Source organism: Cupressus sempervirens, chromosome 8, assembly GCF_028749045.1.
Source record: "Cupressus sempervirens isolate cs-2001-9-10 chromosome 8, ASM2874904v1, whole genome shotgun sequence".
Taxonomy (NCBI): Eukaryota; Viridiplantae; Streptophyta; class Pinopsida; order Cupressales; family Cupressaceae; genus Cupressus; species Cupressus sempervirens.
In genome coordinates, this window is record NC_143125.1 from 654,559,167 (window position 1) to 654,573,184 (window position 14,018).

The window sequence follows — 14,018 nt, forward strand, 5'->3', positions numbered from 1 at the left end:
TGCTGCAAATTCTTCTCCCTGTTGTTGGATGCTTGAACTAGTCTTAGCTGGTCCTACAAATTCTTGACACATTTTTCCCTCTTTCGCTACCCACTCTGTAATTGTCTTCAGCAGCATAAACGTCACAAGTTCTATGGATAACTGAAGTCTATGAGCCTCAAGATAAAAGAATGAAGCGATTAGTAAACGATGAGTGCATCTGGTGGAGAGATGGGTACTTAGTACTTAATCCTTGCTCTCAACGACCGAACCTACATAATGTGAAACGCTGTAAAGCGCTTTTCTCCACTCCTCCAGTTTCTTAGAGTCGCGTTCAAGCTTGTTTGGGTCAAATGCGTAGCCTCCTTTTACATAGCGTACATCATCAGTCTTAACACGACAGAAAAAAAGAACAATTTTAGTGCCTAATTTACCCCTGTTGTGCATGGATGACAGCTCTTCTAAGCCTCGGTCGGATTGTGCATACCCCCTCTGAAAATATTGGAATGTAAAGCCAAGCACTCTTAAAAGCTGCTTCTACTTCTTCATCCCGCAAATCAAGCTCTTCCGAATTCAGAAAAACCTTCAGTCCCAACGCATCAAGCTCTTTATAAATTCCTACGCCCAGAGGATGTTTAAAAGGATTGATAAATACATCATAACGCGGGAAATCTTTCACAGGCATCGTGGATGCACAAGAAGCAGATGTGGATGATGGAAATTCTTCAGCGTGTTGGCAATTTAACAGAACACCATTGTGCGGGTTAGAAGAAGATGCCATGAAATTAGATTTAAGTGAACATGACAAAGGTTGAAAAAAGGGGTGTTCAAAGAGAAAAGGAGTGGGTGCATATAAAAGAGCAGGAGAGGGATAAGTAATGAGAAATATATGTGTGACTAAATGTGTAGACTCTGTGTACTCGCTGAGGTAACCGCGCGGAAGAAACGAAGAAATGAAGAAGCACGACAGAGTCTGACTAATAGAGTTAGAGTGACTAGTTGAGGACAGCTGAAGTTTTATTTGACTTTTCGTACTCCTTTGGCCTTCTTCCAACTTTGATATTGTGGATCCACCAGAGTTAAATGTAGATGGGGCAATTTCTTTGAGCTCTTGGCCACTGCTAGAGTTGGAAGTAGATGCCATGAAATCAGATTTGATGAAACAAGACATCAGACACAGAACTGAAGGACAAAACTAGAAGGGTTGTTCGTCTTCTTGTTGAGATAAGATGGACCAAACAAAAAAAGTCAAGGTAAAATAAATGCGCGAAAGAAGTGCTCTAGTTGTAATGCGAAGTCGAACGCGTCGATTGCACGGCTGCCAACCTTAATTGGGAAGGAAACCGCGTGGGAGAAACGCGGAAGCATCTCCGAACAGAAGAAAAATGCGCAGAAGAATTTTTGTCTGTGGAATCCCATTTCGTATTTGTTGGTGTCTCGCCTATTGTTCCACCGAATTTAGGGAAAACATCTAATTACCGAGTGACTAAATGAAAACGCGTTTGCTAAATTATTTTGATTGTGTATTTTTTTATTTTAAGAAAATAATTATTTCAATATCTTTAAACTTTAGTGAAATCAAGTGCAAATACGTTGCTTCATAGACAGCCTTTTATAGATAACTACGTATTCGTTGGGTACATTAAAAATTTCATCGAAGTGGGAAAAAAAGAACTCAATTTCGGCGTCGTCTACCCAGCCCGATCGTTCAGGATGGGCTGGATGCATGCCCCTCCATGCCATGCCATTGCATCATCCACGGGCCCCAGTTGCACTTTGTCCAAGTGAGTGGCCATCACATGGTAAAGGCATGAAAAGATGTGGCCGTGTGGGATGTTTTTTCAAATAAAGGTTAAAAATAAAAGTTCGCACTTAGTAATTTTTTTAAAAAATTATCATAACTTAAATAAAAATATAGTTAAGTGTCTATGGTGAAAAATCTAATTTTAAAAAAAAAACTAAATGGACCTAAAATAAAATTTTTTAGTGTTAATCATAAAATTTATCATTTATTTTCCTTTAACAAATATTTTTTAAATGAAGTAATATAATAAAGTTAGTAATATAATGAAACAATTATAGAGTGATATTAACTCTATTAATTAATTAATTTTAAAATTCTAATTCAATAGAGTCATTATTAAAATCTAAGAAATAAAATAAATATTTAATATTTCATAAGAAAATATTATTTTGTTACAAATTTAATAAGGAAAATAATATTTAACATAAAAATTGAAGGAAATATCATTTGACAAAATTTAATATTTAACATTCAATTCTAAACAACACTTTAAGTTATAAATAATAATACATATATAAAAAACAATAAGATAATATGATTTTGAAATAGTTTAGTTAAAAATGAAAGTCTACATACATCTAATTAGATAAATATTTTATTATGATATATTTTTTAAAATTTTATTAATATAAGCATTTTATTTTTTACTAAACTAATTTATATATTAATATTTTAATCTTTTATAATTTTAATAATTTTAAAAATATTAATTATTAAATCGAGATTATATATATATACACTAAAAAAATCCATATAAGTTTAACTATAAATCTAACTTAATTTTTATTATGATGTACTAAAAAATATATTATTTATAGTAACTAAAAATATAATATATTTATGTAGAGTTAAAATGTAAATGTAACTTTTAAATATAGTATTATTAAACACTATTTATTTTAAAATATTAATAACTCTAACTAAAAATAAATCTAGCTATTAATAAATTTAACTTAACCAAAATTGAATCAAACATAAAAATAAGCACTATGAATAAATAAATAAATGTTTGTGCTTCCAATGCAAATGCACTTGGACGACGGGGCTGACAATTGCCATGCCATGCCATGGATGAGTGACATCATCTATCTAGCCCCACGGTTATGGATAGAGCGGCATCATCTATCACTCTATTATTGCTTCATTATATTACTTCATTTATATCACTTCATTTAAAAAATCTTTGTTAAAGGAAAATAAATGATAAATTTTATGATTAACACTAAAAAATTTATTTTAGGTCCATTTAGTTTTTTTTTTTATTAGATTTCTCACCATAGACACTTAATTATATTTTTATTTAAGTTCTAATATTTTTTTTCAAATTTTACCAAGTGCAAACTTTTATTTTTAACTAGATTAATTTGAAAACTTATTATCTAATTAATATTTTATATTATAGTTATGTCAAATTACATTAAACTAAGACGTATTCATTTAAATTTACTAGCATTAATGTAAATTCAATTTAATTAACATGAAAATTAAAATATAGATTTATTATGCAAATGATAATATATATTAAACAAATAAATCTACATATATATTGAATATACTAATGATATATATTAAACTTAAACAATATAAAATAATAATAAATATACATAATAAACATTATTAGTTCGATAAAATAATAAAATAATAAATATTAAAACTAAAAATTTAAAATTTATAACTAATCACCTGCACATATACAAAATATTCACTGTCTAATAGCCACTCGCTTATAGAAAGTGCAATAGGGGCCTGCAGATGCAATTGCATGGCATGGCATGGAGGGGCGCACATCCAACCCATCTTGAACGATGGGACTGGGTAGACGACACCATTGCATAATTCCTAAGCAACCTTGAAGTGGGCACCTTAAGTAGGAGAAGAGAGGAGAACCCCTACTACTAGTTTTGTCATAGATACTTTTTAATTATTATTTTCAAAAATTCAAGAAAATGATTACGTGTAGATAATGCATGTTCATTTACTAATAGTTGATCATTTTTTAGCTTTCTTGGTTGCTGATTGTTTTATTTTTTAATTGAGTTGGATATGTTAATAATTTTCGAGTTCTAAGCCTAGATTATTTATTATTCAATTACTATTATCTACGAAGTTAGCCCAAAAGGTTATATGAATCTAAGCTTTGACCTTGGCATCAAATAATACATCTTCCTAAACTTGAGTTGGTGTTGACAAAAACTACAATATTGCCGAAGGGCCCAATCGGATGATGATCGAGAGGAGGAGAGATGCTAAGATAAAGAAGAGGGACATGGAGAGGATAGGAGAGGGAGGGGAATTTAGAGAAAGAGGAATGGAAGATATAAATATATAAAGAAGGCACATTGAGATAGGGAGTGATCTAAAGATAAAGATAGAAAGTGATATTTAAGGAGGTCGAGATGAAGAGATAAGGGATGCATAGTGATGGAGAGTTAATGAGATAGAGGAAGATGTAGGAGAAAGAAATATGAAAATGTACAAATTTAAATATATTGCATGTATATATAAAAAAGTAAGGTCAAAATTTTGTTTAATTGAGCTCTCGTATCTACACATGTACCCATTGCACACTAAGGTACATTGCTGAAAGTTTCATGTACAAAATATGACAGTTGAATATATGAAACAATACAAACACTCAAAAAAATGAATTATATATATAAAGAGTTCTAGATAGTCTACAATTCTACACCTGGAAGTCTTCGAATTAAAAACCCTTTCCAGACGATAATATATATATGAAGAAAGTGGATTTGGCGCAGAGTTCTAGATTGTCAGCAATTCTAGATTATCAGCTGGAAGTCTATGAATTTAGAAGTGCTTAGTAGATGATACTTCTACAGGTCTTCCGCGCTATTACTTATGCAAAGACTGGTCGGCAATGAATGGTTTCAGCCACTCTTTCCCTTAGATCACTATCATTTCTTCGCTTCATGAAAAGTGAAATTACATCGTATCCCTTCACGCTTCTCTGTTAGTTATGCCTGGCTTCCTTCACATTTCTCTGTTGCGCTACCTGCACCTCTAAGCTTTTTATATGTTTTGGATTTCTCTTCTCTTGATGAATAACAAGAATCCCTTTCTTCTTTTAGATTTTCATCTTTTTCCCTTTGTTGTTTTGTACCGTCGAATCCAATTTCATGGCATCATCTTCCAACACTAGCAGTAGTTTTCCGCATGTTGCAGAATCTGCACCATTCGATGTATTTATTAGTCATGCAAAACATCTGCTAGCTGGACTCATGATCTCTGAAAAACTTAAATATGCAGCCATGCAAGTGAAGGTTTTTCTGAATTCAGAAGAGCATTAATTGGTGGATCAACAAGTAAAAAAAACAATCGATTGTGCTTCCATGCATTTTGTCATATTTTCAAAGGAGCATGCTCAATCCAACCGCTATTTGGAAGAGCTGGCATTCATACATAGAAGAAGGAAAATTAGTAGAATTGTTCCCATCTTCTACCAAGTTAAGCCTAAAGATGTACGATATTTGAAAGGAGACTATTTTGATGCATTTGAGCAATACAAACGAGAAGGAAAATACAACTCAGAAAACTTTGCAACTGGAAGAAAGTACATTTCAGAGTTTCACATTATATGGGGATATAACGTGCCCGGTGTTCTAGAAACAGTAATGAAAAGAGGAAAGGTTCATATAACCATATTCTCAATGAACTATGCAGAATCAAAGTGGTTCTTGCGAGAGCTGGCATTAATGAAATCCGAAACTTGTGCTTAGATTATTCTCATTTTCTATGGTGTACAACCTAAACATTTTCAATATACGAAAGGAGTTTTTGGGGATGCCTTTCTACGACTTAAAGAGAAGGGTAGATTCACCTCAAAGCAGCTTCAGAAGTCGAAAGAAAAACTCTTTGGTGCTTCATGGCATCTCAGTACAATCCTTCATAGCAAGGATTGAGCATCAGTCCCTAATTATTCATTTCTTATCAATCAGATAGTTAAACTCTTATAAGATAATGTTTAGTTGTTTGATTTTTTTCTTGTATATCGTATTAAGTGTAATCAAAACTCTTAAAGTCTAATGTTTATTTTCTCACATCTTTTTGTTATATATGTTGACAGATGAGGATATGTTGCTCAAGAATATTCCATCTGTATGTACATTATTTTTAAAACTAAATGAAAGGCTGCAGAATACTCAGCATAAAGGGAGCTCTATTTTCAAACTGCTTTCATCATTATTCAATTTTCAAATGTATGTACTTTAAATTGTATTCAGTATATTATATGATTATGCGATAGGTTAATCTCCAAACAAAATTTATTAAAGAAAAAACAAAGCCAAACTTCTCCTTTCCAAATTCACAAATTTATAGTAATTTTTTCTCAAATTTTTTGTTGTTTTCGGCTAAAAACTATGCAGATCATGAAGATCAAATGCTGAATTTTTTGCAAAATCCATGATGTTTTCAATTTTTTGAAACTTGGTCAACTATATAGTTTGTAAGGAGGATAGCCGCGGCCTATTATTATTTTCCTCAATACAAATGCATGTTCTCTTGATGAACAATCAAGAACTTCATTCTTATGGAAATGTTTCTAGAATGATTATTTAATTTTAGATTTATTCTATTATATCAATTCAAATGCTAAATGTAAATGATGGTTTTTGAGTGCATAATGATATCAAATGAGAAAATCAATTGCATCAAATGTATTTATATTAGTCATCCTCTAAAGAAAACAATTGGCATGAGTGGACATTATTTTGAACATTTAATTTTCAATATTTGTGGATCAATTCTATAAATCTAAGGTCGGTCCCTTAATGACAACATCAAAAATGGATCGATTTAAATTATATGCATGCATATAATCATTTGATAAATGTATAATTAATGCTACTTTATTGAGATATGAGTGCATAAAGAAAATGTTGGGGGTTAATTAAATATGAAATATGTGTGACATTTGGGTAGATATTCCATTTGTCAATATATCTATTTATCAAGGGATTCTCCTTAGAACAAACACAGAAATAAATTGAAAATATGATTGGTATACAAAATTTATAATTTTTCTATCTTACCTTTGAGATGCATGTGAATCCTAGAATGATTATATGTCTAAAAATATGTAGCATTGACACAAAATGTATGCATAACACAAGAATTTGGATATGAAGTGATATAATCATTGCACACATATAAATTTAACATAACCTACAATGTGTCATCATGTAAATATAAAACATATATGTCATACATATTCTCCAAGTTGAACTTAGAAAATAAAGAGAAAGTTAGCTTATAGGATAGGAACAAAGCAAAAGTAGATTCCATATAATTGAGGATGGAGGGTGTTGAGAAAAAAAAAATGTTCATAAGCTTGAGTGAATTTGGAGAAAATGGATGGATCAATCGCCATAACATACAATAATGGATCATAATAAGGATATTCTCATTTAACTTAATAGTATCAAATTTTCACAAGCTATTAGTAAATATCAATATATTTTTGCATTCAATTTTATGTGTTTATTGGATTCTAACAGAGCACCCAATCGAATCTAGAAATATATTGATATTTACCAATTTAATCTGTTATGAATTACATAAAAGAGAGTTCATAATGTGTTGGACCCTTATAATTAAAAGAGTGATAATATCTAAAACGAACTTATTTTAATTAAGTAAAATTATTTTATTATGAGGTTTAAGTTTTCTAGAAGTTGAAGCATCAAAATTTTTTAATTATACTAAAAAAATTATAGTACATGTGCATGTAAATTTTGACAAACAAGTTGAAGTATATAACATAGCCTACTTAGAATGTACACAACACTCAAGTTCAATATTGATGGTTATTAAACATTAATAAAAATAAGTAGTATCCGCATCAACACCATCCTTTATGCTAGATTATGATAGTTATAATGAAGGATTATGAATGATGTAATATATGAGCACTTTCACTAATATAAAGTCATCTCTCTTCCTTCTCTTTCTCCCCATACATCTATTAACATGATAAGAAATTAACCATAATTATATTTATTTGAAAATAAAATTTAACTAACATTGTCTAGATCATTCAATAAGAAGAGCTCTTGGCGAGATGGAGTTCGTGCCTTTGAGCTTGTCAATGATAAAATATTATATTTTTTGAAAAAATATATTTTCCAATTAGATTGTCAATTGTTATTAATCATTCACATTTGTGTGCTCTTGTGAGAAAATTTGACTTGTAAATTTGGAATGGCTAAATAAGCAAGTCATATATCTGTTTAACTATTGGTCCCTAAAATTGAATTGTCTTTAAGCTCCCATGAACGAATAATAATTTACACCCATTTAACAAACATAAACACAAAATCGAAACAATGTACAAAATAGTTAAAATAAAATTCATAAAGGAAGACTTAGAATTTACTTATATTTTATGTATATTTCAGATAATTCTATTATTTTGAAAATTAAAAATTAAATTTATCACATACTAATTGAATGAGAATATAAAATTTGATCATTTATAACAAGGTCAATGCATGCTTTCAATTTATTTAAAATAAATTTGAGCTTTTATTTCTTAATTAAAACTGCAAAAATGTATTCATTAGATTATATATCATCAAATAATTCAAAATATTTATAATTAACATCGTAGGCATTTCCTTACTTGAAGAGTGAGGGGCTAAAATTGTCATCCAATGGTTGGAAATAATGTAGGAGTAATGACTACCATTGAAGTCATCTCCAACGTTCATTAATTCTTACCTTCTTTCTTTATCATTTTGGAATGTGTATTTTCACCACTTTATAGGTGATCATGCTACAAGATCATACCTTTCTCTATTAGCTCTATCTATACGATTTGGTTTTGAGGACGAGGGATTTGTATGACTAGGATTTTTTCTCTACTTAAGATGTGTAGTTTATGGAGAGTGATGATGGAGACCTTGAGGCAGTTGTGTGAGAGGATATAGTAGGGAAAAAAACCCTAAAAAGCTCTATGTGATCGTTTCCCATGTGAATTTTACAAAGCTCTATTGGATAACATTTTTCTTTATATGCATCAGGTATATATTGAGAAGCATACAATTCTCATTCCCTAGGCAACATTATTAATAAGGGTAATATCAAATTCATATCTAAAGCTAGTGATCATGAAGACATATGCAATTGTAGGCCCATCACTTTATGGAATGTCTTCGTCAAGGTTATTGCCAAGGCTCTCTCCCTTTAAATCTAGCATCTGCTCCCATAGATTGTTCATCTTGAAAAATTTAGCTACATTAAATTATGATATATTCTAGATAATATTATTGTTGTTTGGGAAGGTATGGAGAAGGCTCATTTGTCCAAACTATAGGCCTTGTTTCTTAAGATTGATTTTTCCAAAGCCTATGATTGGATTGAATGGCCCTTCATTTTGGCCATGCTTCAAGCCCTTTCTGTAATCAGTTTAGATGCTTTTTTGTGATGCCTCTACTTGTATTACCATAAATGGCCAGCAATATGAAGCTTTCGGGATCTACAAATCTATCCATCAAGGTTTTCCTTTAGGGCATTCTATTTATGTTTTGGCGACCGAAGGGTTAAGCTATCTTCTTGCCAACACTATCTCTCGGGGTCTTGTGTGTGGCATAACTCTCCCAATTTCCTCTATGTAGCTTGTGAATGCCCATTTTGCAGATGACTCCTTTCTCACACTCCTGGAGGATGAAGATAATATTGCCAACGCTTTACAATACTTCAATACTTTTTGTCTTTCCTTTAGGTCTACTATTTAATTGAACAAGACCCTTTGCTATATAAAATCCTTCTTGTCAAGGCCTCAATTATTGTAGGGTTATGGGTGGAAATGAGTTTAGCATGGAAAAATCTTTCAAATTTTGGGCATTCCTTTCTCTTTTTAAGCTTCCCCTGTGGAGTTATGGAATGTTTTTTTGGCACAAATTGAGAAGAAATTGGACTATTGGATTACCAAACCTCTCTCTCTTGCAAGAAAATTTTAGATTTATTCTAAAGTGTTTGCTGCTACACATGTCTTTTATTCATCATGTTTGGCTCCTTCCAGAGCTTCATACCTCAAACTTGAATGCCTCCTAAGTGATTTCATCTGGACCTCTGATGTTGTGCATCATGAGTTTCATGGAGTTTTATAGAACTTTTATGTCTACCCAAAGACTCCTATGCTCTTGGACTGCTTTCCACTCCCAAATAGGGGATTTCCCTCTATGCTAACTGGGTCATTTGGGATCTCACTAGCAATGGGGCCTTGAAAATCTTATTGTGCTATTACATTTATTTGGGCACAGAAATGCCTTGAAAATTTACTAAACTGTAAGAAAGCACGGCTTGAAGAAGTGTAGAAGCATCCAGAATCTACTGGACCACTAGTCAAATAACAATGTCTTATCCACAATTTTTATGCACCTCTCGAAAGAACATCTATAGGGTGACGCGGAAGTCATTGTGTCACATTACTCACTACTTTAATATTTGTGTGGAATATATCAATTACCTGAATAGTTATTGTACAATTATTTACATTTAGAATTTTGTCCTCAATTCAGAGTCCTATACAACTCCATCTACATCGCTCACCGGACGTTCTGCGGCCACTAGTGGTACTTCTCTAACCTCTATCCCCACACGATGAGTGATATGCTCGGGAATCGTGTTTTCATCCCTATAAATGCAAACACAATATTGAATAACAATCAGGCTATAACAATTTACTTTATTTTGGTAAAATATAAAAGAAAATTGCAGAGGATGCATTGATAAATAAAAGGTCAAGCAATTAGTACTCACTCCTTGCTCTTAACGATGTGGCCAACATTAAATGACACATTGTAAAGTTCCTTCTTCCACTCCAAAATATTTTTTGAGGCATATCTTCCCATCTCTACATGCTTATCAAATGCATTAGCATAGACCCCTTTAGCATATCATACATCCACGGGGTCAACATAGTAGAAAATAGGAACAATTCTAGTGCTTGTCTGTAGCATAAGTGTCAGCTCTGACAAACACCAAAGCCATTCTGTATAGTTCATGGAAAATATAGCAATATGAATCTTAGCACTCCTTATTGCTTCTTCTATTACACCAGCGATGTGATCCCCCAATCTAACCTCTTCTGAATCTAGAAACACCTTCAGTCCCATGTCCTTAGGCTTGTTATGGATAGCTAGGGCCAATGAACGCTTAACATCAGGACTGCGATGATTAATGTGTACGTCGTAATGAACATCTCTCATAGGCCTTGCATATATTTTACGACAAAGAAATGTTAATTATTGTTAGTTCGACAGCTGTTATTTCTGACCCGAAAATAGCAGTAGTATTTATGGGTAGCTTGGATAGCTGTTTGTCATTATCTATGAATAGCAGTTGTATTTATGGGTGGTTTGGACAACTATTTGTCCACTTTCCAAAAATTAGTAAATGGTTATTATTTACTAATTTTAGTGATTCGCTTTTGGACACTTTGCAACCAATTCTATTATTGGTTGTCCAGTTGTCTTAATCTCAACTGTTGGTTTGATTTAATCTCGGTCGTTGGTTTACCAACAGGAGTAGTATAAAAAGCGGTCATTGGGTCATTTGGAGGAAGAAGTTTGGAGAAGCAGTTTGCAGTGTTAGCAAACAATCTTGCAGTGTTAGCAAGGGCGCAATGTTAGCGCAGGGATATCAGTGAGGAATATCAGCGGGATAAATTAGGAGGTTGTCGGAGTTCTGCCAGTGAGAGGTAAGGAATTTTTGTATCTCTTGATTTGCTGAAGTTTAATATAATTTTTCATCTATAGAACTGGTTTTCCCTTAGGGGTTTTTCCAGGGACATTTTGTCCGAAAATATTGTGTTGCACATTTCTTTCTGTATTTTATAAGTGAAGTTGCAGTTGTGTTATTTTTCAATATTAGCTGGAAATTTTTTTTCAGCAGTTTAATAATCATTTATGATAGGATATTAATAATCAGTGACTGCAATAGTTTGATTTTTCACATGGTATCAGAGCATTGTTAAGGGTAGAAGAGTTTTTCCCTAGGAAAGAAAGTTTGATCTCTTTAGATTTATTACTGCTTTAAACCCTTGAGATGGCTTTAGTTGGTTTGAGAGATCAGGATAGATTGGATGGTGCCTCAAATTTTTGTGTCGGGAAGGCCAGAATTTCTTTATTGTTGGAAGAGAATGGTATCGAGGATTATGCTACCAGTGGTGTACCTGTACCAACGGATGCAACACAGCTTGCAACATATAGGAAGGACGATGCCAAAGCGAGGAGGATTATCCTTGATGGTGTCAAGGATCATATGTTCCACATATCTCAGAGTTAGATACAGCAAAGAAGATGTGGGATGCCATTGTAAGTCTGTACCAAAATGCTACCACCAATAGGAAGTTGATTCTTAGAGAGAAGCTAAAGAATACATGAATGAATCAGGGAGAAGACATCACAAGTTACCTCACCAGGCTCAGACTTGTCAAGGATGAGTTAACAGCTGTTGAAGATAGCCCTAGTGATGATGAGCTAGTGAGAATAGCCCTAAAAGGGTTTACTAAACAATGGAGTGTCTTTGTTCAAGTTGTCAGTGGACAAGATACTTTACCGAGTTGGGATCGATTATGGACTGATTTCACTCAGGAGGAGTTTAGACTAAGTCTTGTCAATGGGGCCAACAAGAGTCAAAAAAATGAGCTGGAACAAGAGAACGTTTCCCTAGCAGGTAAATGGAAAGCAAAGAAGGGATCTAGCAAAGGATCAAATTCACAAAGTGAAAAGAAGAAGAAGGACCTTTCTAAGGTCAAGTGCTTTGGATGTCACGAGTTTGGCCACTATGTCAATGATTGCCCAAAGAGGAAAAAGGGTAAGAAGTAGGTGGCAGCTTCAGCAAGTGCAGAAGAACTCTCTAGTAGAATGGAAGATGAGTTTGCACTCATAGCTTGTATGGTTAGCTCAACCTCACAATGTTTTTGGTATATATGACAAGAGTTAGAGAGTACTTCTCCAGTTACAAGGAGGAGGACACCAACATCCAAATTTCTATGGGAAACTTGTCCAAACTCAACCCTGTTGGGAAAGGGACTGTTCAATTTCAGAGGGAGAATGGAAATATAATTCTTCTTCATGATGTGTTATATGTGCCAAGCTTAGGTATGAATTTGATTTCTATATCTGTTCTTCAAGATAGGGGGTATAATGTACTCTTTAGAGGGACACATGTGTTGATTAAGCACAAGGATTGGAAATCACCCATAACTATTGGAGTTAGGAGTGGTCGCCTTTATAGATTGCAGTTTGGTACTCCTAAGGCACTTATGAGCAACAGTAATCCTAGAGATCTTGGAGAGCTATGGCATAGGAGGATGGGCCATATTCATCATGGAGCACTTAGATTGCTTCGTGAGACCATGATAGGTGTTCCAAAGGTGAGCACAGAGCATGACGATGTATGTAAGGGATGTGTGTTGGGAAGGTTTGCGAAAGCATCTTTTCCAAGGAGTGACACCAGATCTAAGGGTGTTCTTGATCTAGTACATTCAAATGTTTGTGGACCAATGTCGACAAAATCTCTCAGAGGATATGAGTACTATGTTACTTTTATTGATAATTTCTCTAGAAAGACCTGGATATACTTCTTGAAGACTAAGGATGAGGTTTTCAGTCGATTCCAAGAGTTCAAGGCTCTTGTGGAGAACTCGACAAGAAAGAAGATAAAGGTTCTTCGGTTAGACAATGGAGGCAAGTACAAAGGAAATGTCTTCCAGGATTTTTGCACCAGAGAAGGAATCAAGAGAGAATGGATTGTTCCTTACAATCCACAGCAGAATGGAGTTGCTGAGAGGAAGAACCATTCTATATCGGAGGCAGCAAGAGCTATGCTACATGACTAGGACATGACCCATTACTTATGGGCAGAGGCATGTAATACATCAGTCTACACTCAAAATAGAGTTCCACATAAGGTGCTAGGGAAGATGACTAAAGAGGAGGCTTTCACAGGGAAGAAGCCAGATGTTAGTCACTTCAATATATTCGAGAGTTTGGCATATTGTCATATTCCTGGAGATACACGTACAAAGTTAGATCAGACTGCAAAGAGGGGGTACTTTGTTGGGTACAGTGAGACCTCAAAGGCATGCAGGATTTTCATCCCGGGGACTAAAAGAATTATTGTCAGACAGGATGTCAAGTTCATGGAGGACAAGGCATTCAAGAGATCCAGAGATTTGCCAGCAGATGATCAAAGTGAGCAGCCAACA

At 33.5% G+C, this 14,018-nt stretch overlaps 1 protein-coding gene across 1 annotated transcript; it reads right to left on the reverse strand.

Moving 5' to 3' along the window:
* Positions 1 to 225: 225 nt before the first annotated feature.
* On the reverse strand, positions 226 to 11,013 carry LOC149544134 (uncharacterized). The gene is made up of 4 exons (XM_089795897.1): positions 10,787 to 11,013; positions 10,355 to 10,439; positions 467 to 562; positions 226 to 369 (listed from the first exon to the last, which is right to left on the reverse strand). Exons 1-4 carry the CDS (start codon positions 11,011 to 11,013, stop codon positions 226 to 228), a joined length of 552 nt encoding a protein of 183 aa, XP_089652023.1.
* Between the last annotated feature and the right edge of the window lie 3,005 nt (positions 11,014 to 14,018).